This window comes from Carlito syrichta, unplaced genomic scaffold (genome assembly GCF_000164805.1).
Source record: "Carlito syrichta isolate Samal-C Ts95f unplaced genomic scaffold, Tarsius_syrichta-2.0.1 Scaffold315337, whole genome shotgun sequence".
Classification (NCBI taxonomy): Eukaryota; Metazoa; Chordata; class Mammalia; order Primates; family Tarsiidae; genus Carlito; species Carlito syrichta.
The window spans coordinates 296676-306538 of NW_007259433.1; the positions used below are offsets into that span (position 1 = coordinate 296676).

General features: G+C 45.7%; 1 protein-coding gene across 1 annotated transcript in view; it reads right to left on the reverse strand.

Moving 5' to 3' along the window:
• Positions 1–854, reverse strand: part of PRIM1 (primase (DNA) subunit 1) — a 24578-nt gene extending 23724 nt beyond the window's left edge. Inside the window, exon 1 of the mRNA XM_008072566.1 lies at positions 668–854. Coding sequence (XP_008070757.1) covers positions 668–770 — 103 coding nt within the window. The 5' untranslated portion in view covers positions 771–854. The remainder of the gene's footprint in view (positions 1–667) is intronic.
• Between the last annotated feature and the right edge of the window lie 9009 nt (positions 855–9863).

The following is a 9863-nucleotide window of genomic DNA, read 5'->3' on the forward strand; positions in this document are numbered from 1 at the left end:
AGGTCTCGCCAAGTTGCCTAGGCGGGTCTCGAACCCGCGGGCTCAGGCAATCCACTCACCTCAGCCTTCCAAAGTGCGGGATTACAGGCTAAGCCACCGAGCCCAGCTAAGAAAACATTTTTAATGAGCCCGCTGTGCTCAATCCTGTGCTGCCAGATGCTATTAAAAAAAAAAAAAGCAAAAAGGCAGGACCCGGTTCTCAATTTTAAAGCACTTCCTATCCCACATTTGCTAGGAAAAAGCAAGCGTGAGGAAAGCGATGCAGCAATATTTTCAACTCGCAATGCCACCTCTGTCTCCTCGGCGGGCCCTCATAAACTCAGCTGCGAGGAAGAAAGCTCGTCTCTTCTTTCGGGAGACACTCTTCCGTCCCGGGACAAAACTCGGGCTGCGACCTACGAACTCTCTAGGCGCCGCGGCGGGAAGATGGCACCGAGGATGAACCTGACCACGCAGAAGCAGGAGTGGCGGCTCTTGTTTTTTACCGTGTTGCCGCAGGCTGGCCGTGCCACCCTCTCCCGGCCCACGGACACGCCAGGGATCGGGGGAACCGCTTCGAGACAGCGCACAGGAGGCACCGCCCGTTGTCATGCTAAGGACACCCCGCCCGACCTCCTCTCACGCCCTCCCGGTCCACTCTCCCCAACCCACTGCCCGCCTCCATCACCTCCGCCGTAGTTGAGCCAGCGATAGTACTGAGCGTAGGGAAAGAGCCTCCGGTAATAAAGTTTCAGCAGCTCGGGCAGCTCGGTAGGGTCAAACGCCTCCATGGAGCGCGCAGCTCGAACCCGGCGGGACTCCCACAAGAATTGGCGGGAAGAGCACAGCCGGAGCTTCCGCTACTGCGCAGGTGCAGGCGCATGCGGCCCCGGCCAGACGTCCTCTGGGTCGCGGGGGCCGCCGGGAATTGTAGTTCCCACTTGGTGTCGGCCCGCACCGCGAGAGTCCAGCGCTTGACAGTCTCTGACCACCCGCTTGGACGCTGGGTCTGCCGCTCTTGTGGGCGGAAGGAGGCCGTGTCCATTCCAAGAAGAGAATGTTCTCCGGAAGTGTGCAGACCTGCAACATATTGATTTAGGTTATTAAGATGAAGTAGGCTGAACGCGGTAGCTTAAAATCCCAGCACTTTGGGAGGCGGAGGCAAGAGGATTGCTTGAGCCCACGGGTTCGAGAACAGCCTGGGCAACTTGAGGAGCCTCGTCTCTACAATAAATCAAATTAGCCGGTCGTGGTGGCGCACACCTGTAGTTCCAGGTACTTGGAAGGCTGAGGCGGAAGGATCGCCGGAACCCAGTAGGTCAAGGCTGCTGCCATGGCTGTGAGCATGACATTGTACTCCAGCCTGCGTGAGAGTGAGACTCCAACTCTTAAAAAAAAAGAAGAAAGTATTTCTTAAATAATAAGACTTGAAAGTAAAGATTACTCCTTGATCCATGGGTTGCAGAACGGATATTGTGTCAGCAGGCATGAAAACATTACTTTCCTTGTACATCTTCATCAGAGCTCTTGGTAACTTAGGTGTATTGTCAATGAGCATGAATATTTTCAAAATAATCTTTTTTCTGAGCAGTATGTCTCAAAAGTGGCTTAACATATTCAGTAAACCATTCTGTTGACAGATGTGCTGTCATCCAGGCTTTGATGTTCCATTTCTAGAGCACAAGCAGAGTAGATTCAACATAATTCTTTTTATATTTATTTTTTTTTTAGTTAGAGTCTCACCCCGTCACCCAGGCTGGAGTGCAGTGGCATGCTCACGGACACCCACTGTCAACCTGCTGGGCTCGGGCTGGTCTCAAATTCACGGGCTCAGGCAACCCACTTGCCTCAGCCTCCTGAAGTGCTGGGATTACAGGCTAAGCCACTGAGCATGCCTCTTTTTTTTGCTTGTTTTTGAGTCGGAGTCTCACTGTGTCACCCAGGCTGGAAGACAGTGGCATGCTCACGGCCACCACAGCCTCTACCTGCTGGGCTCAGGCGATTCTCAGCCTTCCAAGTAGCTGGAACTATAGGCGCATGCCATTATGCCCAGCTAAATTTTTTATTTATTGTAGAGATGTTGCCCAGGCTATTCTTGAACTCCTGGCCTCAAGCAATCCTCTAGCCTCGGCCTCCCAAAATGCTGGGATTATAGGTGTTAGGGTATGTACGGACTGGGTGAGGGTGGAGAGTCGCCGGGAGGCACGCAGTACTGCCAGGGCTGGCAAGCTGGAGGTGCGCCTGGCAATCCAGAGATCCGAGTAGATTGCAAAGAATTGCGACACACAGAGGTGAGAGAAGAAAAGATTTATTTAAGAAAAGTTCACCCCTCACAGACAGGGAGTGGGCCTACACTCTAGGTGAGTGTGGCTCCGTAGCCCCCCAGGTCTTGGCTTAAATCCTTTCCTTGGAGATGTTGCTCATGACTGCACGTGACTGCCCGTGTCTTCCTTATTGACCACCTGTGGATGTTTTGGAGATCCTGTGACACAGAGACTCGTTAATGTTCACCCACATTATCATAGCCCCTAGAGAAGGGTGTGACAAGGATTCTAATTCTCCTGTATCTTCCCCAACAACATTCCTTGGAGCTAATGGAGTGTGCACTTCCACCTTATCTCCTAGGCATTCCCGGTAGGTAGCTTTGGGGAGGATTCTTGACTTCCAGTAGATAGGGCCCATTCTACTGGAAGATTAAGTCCCAACCCGCTCCCCCTCTGGGCAGCTATAACTTTTTGTAATTACAAGTTTCAGGATCTTTTTTTTTTTTTTTTTTTTGAGTTGGAGTCTCACTCTGTCGCCCAGACTGGAATGCAGTGGCCGCTCCCGGCCACCGCAGCCTCGACCTGCTGGGCTCCGGCGATCCTTCCACTTCAGCCTTCCACGTAGCTGGAAATACAGGCGTGTGCTACCACGCCCGGCTGATTTTTGATTTATTGTAGAGATGGGCTCAGGCAATCCGCTCACCTCAGCCTCCCAAAGGCGCAGGATTACAGGCTGAGCAGTTTCATGATTTTTACAGTCCTTGACCAATGTGTGATGTCTTAGGCCTTGTAAATTTCCTATGAGATACCTGGCACCAGGAAGTCTGTTCCAAAAAAAGACAAAGTCGGCAAAGTTAATTTTTACTTAAAGGGTGCATTTCTCCAAAAGCATAGCTTCTACATTCTCATCATTGTATTAAGATTTAGGAGCCGGGCTCAGTGGCTCAACCTGTAATTCCATGCCGTTGGGAGGCTGAGGTGAGTGGATTGCCTGAGCCCGCGGGTTCGAGACCCGCCTGGGCAGGCGAGACCTCATCTCTACAATAAATCAAAAAATCAGCCGGGCGTGGTAGCGCATGCCTATAATTCTGGCTACTTGGAAGGCTGAGGCGGAAGGATCGCCGGAGCCCAGCAGGTCGAGGCTGCGGTGGCCGGGAGCGGCCACTGCACTCCAGTCTGGGTGACAGAGTTAGACTCCAACTCAAAAAAAAAAAAAGATTTAGGAAGAGCCGGCTCCGTGGCTCAGCCTGTAAACCCGTGCTTTAGGAGGCTGAGGTGAGTGGATTGCCTGAGCCCGCGGGTTTGAGACCCGCCTGGGCAACTTGGCGAGACCTCATCTCTACAATAAATCAAAAAATCAGCCGGGCGTGGTAGTGCATGCCTGTAATTCCGGCTACTTGGAAGACTGAGGTGGATGGATCGCCAGAGCCCAATAGGTCGAGGCTGCAATGGCCGGGAGCGGCCACTGCACTCCAGTCTGGGTGAAAGAGTGAAACTACAACTCAAAAAAAAAAAAAAGATTTAGGAAGAAGAGTAAAAAAATGCATTTCCTGGTCTTGGCCTGTCCTTTCAATAGGTGAGCAACCTCTCCTGGCCTGGAGTAACACTTTTAATTTTCCTCAAGAGTGTTTTATTTGCTTGGCACAGAAGGCTAGCTTTTGGTCTATGTTGGCTTCCTCACTAAGCTTAATTCTTTCTACCTTTTGATTTAAAGTGAGAGAAATATTACTCTTCCTTTCACTTGAACACTTAGAGGCCATTGTGGAGTTTTTTGTTTGTTGGTTGGTTGGTTTTTTTTTTTTTTTTGAGTTGGAGTCTCACTCTGTAGCCCAGACTGGAGTGCAGTGGCTGCTCCCGGCCATTGCAGCCTCGACCTATTGGGCTCCGGCGATCCATCCACCTCAGCCTTCCAAGTAGCCGGAATTACAGGCACACGCTACCATGCCCGGCTGATTTTTTGATTTATTGTAGAGATGAGGTCTCGCCAATTTGCCCAGGCCGGTCTCGAACCCGCGGGCACAGGCAGTCCACTCACCTCAGCCTCCTAAAGCACGGGATTACAGGCTGAGCCACCGAGCCCGGCTCATTGTGGAGTTATTAATTGGCCTAGTTTCAATATGACTGTGTCAGGGAATAGGTAGGCCTGAGGAAATAGGGGAACAGAGGGACCAGCAGTTTGGTGGAGAAGTCAGAAAACACACACGACATTTATGAATTGTTTGCTGTCTTACGTGCTCATGGTTTGTGGCGCCCCAAATCATTACAATAGTAACATCAAGAATCACTGATCACCATAACAAATATAATAGGCCGGGCTTGGTGGCTCAGCCTGTAATTCCGGCACTTTGGGAGGCCGAGGCTAGTAAACTCCCTGAGCCCACGGGTTTGTGACCCACCTGGACAACTTGGCAAGACTTGTCTCTACAATAAATAAAAAATTAGCTGAGTGTAGTAGTGTGCGCCTGTAGTTCCGGCTACTTAGAAGGCTGAGGCGGAAGGATCGCTGGAGCCCAGCAGGTCGAGGCTGCAGTGGCTGGGAGTGTGCCACTGCACTCCAGTCTGGGTCACAGAGTGAGACTTCAACTCAAAACAAAACAAAACAAAACAAAAAACCAAATATAATAATAATGGAAAAGTTTAAAATATTGTGAGGGTTACGGAAATTTGACACACAAACATGAAGTGAGCACATGATGTTGGAAAAATGACTCTTTGCAGGGTTGCTGCAAACTTTCAGTTTGTAAAAAAATGCAGTATCTGTGGAGCACAATAAAGCAAAGTGCCATAAAAGTGAGACAGGGTAGCTAGCACAAGTTAGACATAGATAGATACATTTTCCATTGGCAGGTTTTAGGAAGTGCTCAGACATTTTCAAAATTACCTTTTGCTGCAGGCCAAGCTGCAGCCTACCCCACCCGCTGGGCAAATCAGAAGAAAACTCAATCAGATCCAAGAGTAGGACAGCCCAACCTTTCAATTCATGGTTTAGCATAATAATCACTAAGAAACTTTCAGGTTCCTCAAAGGCAATAGGCCAAGTATCACCCCTTAACTGACCAAAGCCATAAAATGTTAATAAGACCACTTTTTAAGCTCAGGAACTTGTGAATTGGAAACTTCTGGCAGGTCTCCTGCAAAAGACATTGTGGTCAGAAAAAGATTACCCCTCCCTTTTGCTCCTCCCATCAGGAGCCCAGAGATTGTCAGTCTCCAGAGTGGCTGTTACCTGGGCTCCACCCTCTTTAGCCTATCAGTCACTGTGAAAGTATGTCAGATATACTATAAAAAGCAAAAGAGGCTGTTTCTTTTGCATTTACCAGCTCTGGCATGTCCCTCTTTCTTTTCTCCCTTCTCTCTTGAATCAACTTTGTTTGAAAACTTTGCTGGTCACTCTAAAATTCATTTTAGAAATGAGCCAAAGAATCCACGAGTTTCGGTGAGAGGGGAGGAAAAAAAAAGGAATCCACGGGTTTTGTGCTGCACCCCACCTAGCATCAAAACGAGTTATCTCTGTTTATAGCTTTTACTATACCATCAAGTATCATTTAAAAAATTTATTTCTCATAAGAATAGTAGGTACTTATACCATTTCTATGTTGAAGAAGGAGAAATATGCTAATAACTTATGTCCAAGTCACACAGCTAGTAAGTGGGAGAGATGATAAGTGGAGAATCAGATAGCCTGGCTCCCAAATTTGTATGTTTAACCCCTATGCACATGCTGTATATCTGTAAGGAGTCGTTGTGAGGGTTAAATGAGATAAACTGGGTGTCTAGCATACACACTCTGTGATCCAGAACCACTCAGTGTGAGAAAGCTATTATTTATTCTATCTTAAAAGTACTCCAGTATAACTGCCTTTATCACAAATACCACTGGGAGACAGTATTGCCATTCAGTTGGTTTCCCTTTGTGCATTTATCCACACAGGTGCAAAACCCATTTCTCCTTCAAATTTTATATGATCTGACTCTACCATCCTCTTTAGCCCTTTTGAATATTTCTATCAACCCCGAGTCTCTCTCTCTCTCTGTTCTTTGAAGACTTGGACACTACCTCATGGACTTCCCTTCTAGTTTAGCTCTTATTGTTATTCTGGATGTTTTTAGCATCTAAAACGATGATTTATTCTGTAAAGGTATGGCTAATCCAGTCATTATTTAATGCATTCATTTCTTCCACAAATAGTTAATAAATGTACATGTTGAGCACTTAGGTAGGCCCTGGGGGAAAATAGTGACATGATTTCTGCTTCAGAGAAAGTTATAGTGTAGTAGGGACAGCAGACACAAATTAAAAAGTATAATGAGCCGGGCTCGGTGGCTCAGCCTGTAATCCCGCGCCTTTGGGAGGCTGAGGTGAGTGGATTGCCTGAGCCCACAGGTTCGAGACCCGCCTGGGCAGCGAGACCTCATCTCTACAATAAAAATCAAAATATCAGCTGGGTGTGGTAGCGCATGCCTGTAATTCCGGCTACTCAGAAGGCTGAGGCGGAAGGATCGCCGGAGCCCAGCAGGCGAGGCTGCGGTGACCAGCAGCGGCCACTGCACTCCAGTCTGGGCGACCGAGTGAGACTCCAGCTCAAAAAAAAAAGTTAGGTGTTTGAAAACTTGAAGTACTCCCATGGTAGTTATTTTCCTTCTTCATGAAATAAGGAAAAGAAGATTAGAGAATATGTTACAGGGCCGGACGAAGCAATTTATGCCTGTAATCCTAGCACTTTGGGAGGCTGAGGTGGGAAGACTGCTTGAGACCAGGAGTTCAAGACTAACCGGGGCAACATAGCAAGACCCCATCTCTGTTATTAAAAAAGAAAGAAAGAAAGAGAAGAGAGGATATGTTATGGGACTAACAGGTTTGTATGCCTGCTTCATGATAACAGACCAATACACTGATATAGCAGAATTTGCACCAGAGAAAGTGTTTAATGATAGCAGGGTGACTGAAGGAGAAGATGGGAGGAGATTGTGAAATCCATCTCCCTGAGGAGTTCTGGACTGAGGATTTTTTTTTTTTTGAGTTGGAGTCTCACTTTTGTCACCTAGGCTGGAGTGCAGTGGCACCCTCACAGTCACTGCAGCATCGACCTGCTGGGCTTAGGCGATCCTTCCGCCTCAGCCTTCCAAGTAGCTGGAACTACAGACGCACACCACCATGCCTGGCTAATTTTTGTGATTTACTGTAGAGACAAGGACTCACCAAGTTGCCCAGGCTGGTCTTGAACCCTGGGCTCAGGTAATCCTCTTGTCTCGGCCTCCCAAAGTGCTGAGATTATAAGCTAAGCCACTGGTCCCGGCCTGGACTGAGGTTTTTAAGGGGATCATGAAGGGCAAGAGACTGGAAATTGGGGTCATGGATTGGTTGGGATAAAGGAGATAAAATCATCAGGAGGTGGAAACTGCATTCTTTGGTGAGTCAGCAGCTCTTGAGGTCCTTCAGACCAGCTGGTGTCAGTAGTGTCACGGTATACAGGACCCGAAAGAATATCTCAAATGGAAAACAACATTGCATAATGTTCAGGTTGTTATCTATAGAGCAGTTAAGGGGCACTACAGTCTAGGGTCTACGTGATTCCAGGACAATAGACACTAAATAACTATGAGATAACAGTTCAGACAGCAAGATGACCTAATGATTGACGCTGAGTATACTTCAGGCTTGGTTCATTTTCATTTCTCTCCCTCCCTCAGTTTCATATATGTTCTGTTGACACGGGAGCACAGTAAGCAAAAGGAGACTAAATTTGGATCGGGCCAAGGTCACATTTCAATGTAAATATAATATATTCCATCTCTTGTTTTCATAAACGATTGAACAAGTAGCAGAGAGTGCCATCATGTCTGTTTAATGCCAAAGTCTTAGTTTGATTTCACAGGACTATTTTCTCTAACTACAGAGCAAGTGATCACAAAGCCAATAAAATGTGTTCTAGGGTACTGCAATTGCTCTTTAATCTATATAATAGGTTTGGTTTTGGAAGCAGAATTTATTAAATCTAAACTGAAAATTAACCTACTGGACTTTTGATAAGCAACCTGTCAATCTACATATTGTATAGGTTCTCTTGTTAGTTGTTAGATCTCAGTGGGTCCCCCAAAAATGTTAGGGTTACACTCCCAGTGGGGCCTCCAGAATGCTAGGTCAGGCCCGAGGGGGGTGTGGGTGTGTCTGGTGTGTGATCTGATGCTGCATGAAAGATGTAAAGAACTGCACAGAAGTTAGATTAGGAAATATAGTTTATTTAAAAAGTGAATTGGGCGGGGAGTGGGGGGAGAGGAGAGTGACCTCTCTAAGGTAAGGGAGGGGGCCAAAGCTAGGAAACATGGCCTTTTAATCCTTCCCGTGGCAGATGCAGTGACTCATGCCTATAATGCCAGCACTTTGGGAAGCTGAGGTGAGAGTATTGCCTGAGCCCGGGGGCTCGAGACCAGCCTGGGCAATTTGGTGAGTGTCGGAGACCGGCTCTGACCGAGGGGGGTTGGGCCTGAATTGGGAAATCAGGAAACGGCGAAGAAGAAACAACTCTGAGGCAGTTCTTCTGGGTCAGGTCTGGCCAAGACCGTTCCACCTTTTATTCAAACTCTCTCCAGCTTATATACCATTTTCTATAACCTCCAGCAGGGAAACAATCATCTGCTGGGGGCTTACAAATCTCATGATGCGTACTTCAAAGAATTGTACATTAAAGTAACAAATGCTTAATTCTTACGTTAGTTTCACAAACTGTTCCCCAAAATCATTCAATGTATAAGCTTAAACTCCAAAGTTATTGCTCTTATTATTAATGTATAACCTTACATTTTCTATTAACCTTTCCATTATCTCATTAATCATATTCTCATACTATTTCTTAAATCCTAATCCAAAATCACCGAACTATAACCATAACTCATTATTCTAACTATTCTCAAAACAAACCAATTATATGTTTGTTTATTAATTATACAAATGCTACATTCTTATCCTAAAAATATACTAAAAACAATTTTATAAACTTATAATCATATTCTTAAACCTTAACTATTTTATTATAAATCTTTTATCACTACAAACTACACATTTATTATTTTCTAATGTTAAAACATCTTAATCAAACTGTTTTTAAAACCTATTTCCTTACAAACTTACGCATGTCTATTGTGTAAAAGATCCCATGGCCATAATTACTTGCCAACCAGTCTGGCTTGAGGCAGAAACTGTATGTTTCGGGAGTTTCGGTATGCAGCCTGTTCTTCTATATCAATACACATAGTTAAAAACAAAGCTGTAATTAAAAAGATTTCGGTACACTAACCAACAGTCTAGAGTTAGCTTCTCAAAATAACTTCTGGGAAAAAGAAACCTAGCTTCTCAAAGAAAGACTTAAACATTTTTAAGTATTATTCTCACTATTAAATCTTTTATATATTTTAACCATGTCCAATTAACTCAAGGTTTTATTTGAAGTTTTTATTAACAGTTCAAAAATCTTATTATGATTTTGAGCATGCTTTTTTTTTTTTAATTAATCAGTATTTTTTATTATGATTTTGTGGAGTACAGTTAAGGGTTAGGTGTACAATTACGTTTCATTCAGGCACCCTGTTGATAAGAGGTGTTTTCCCATCCCCCGACAGATA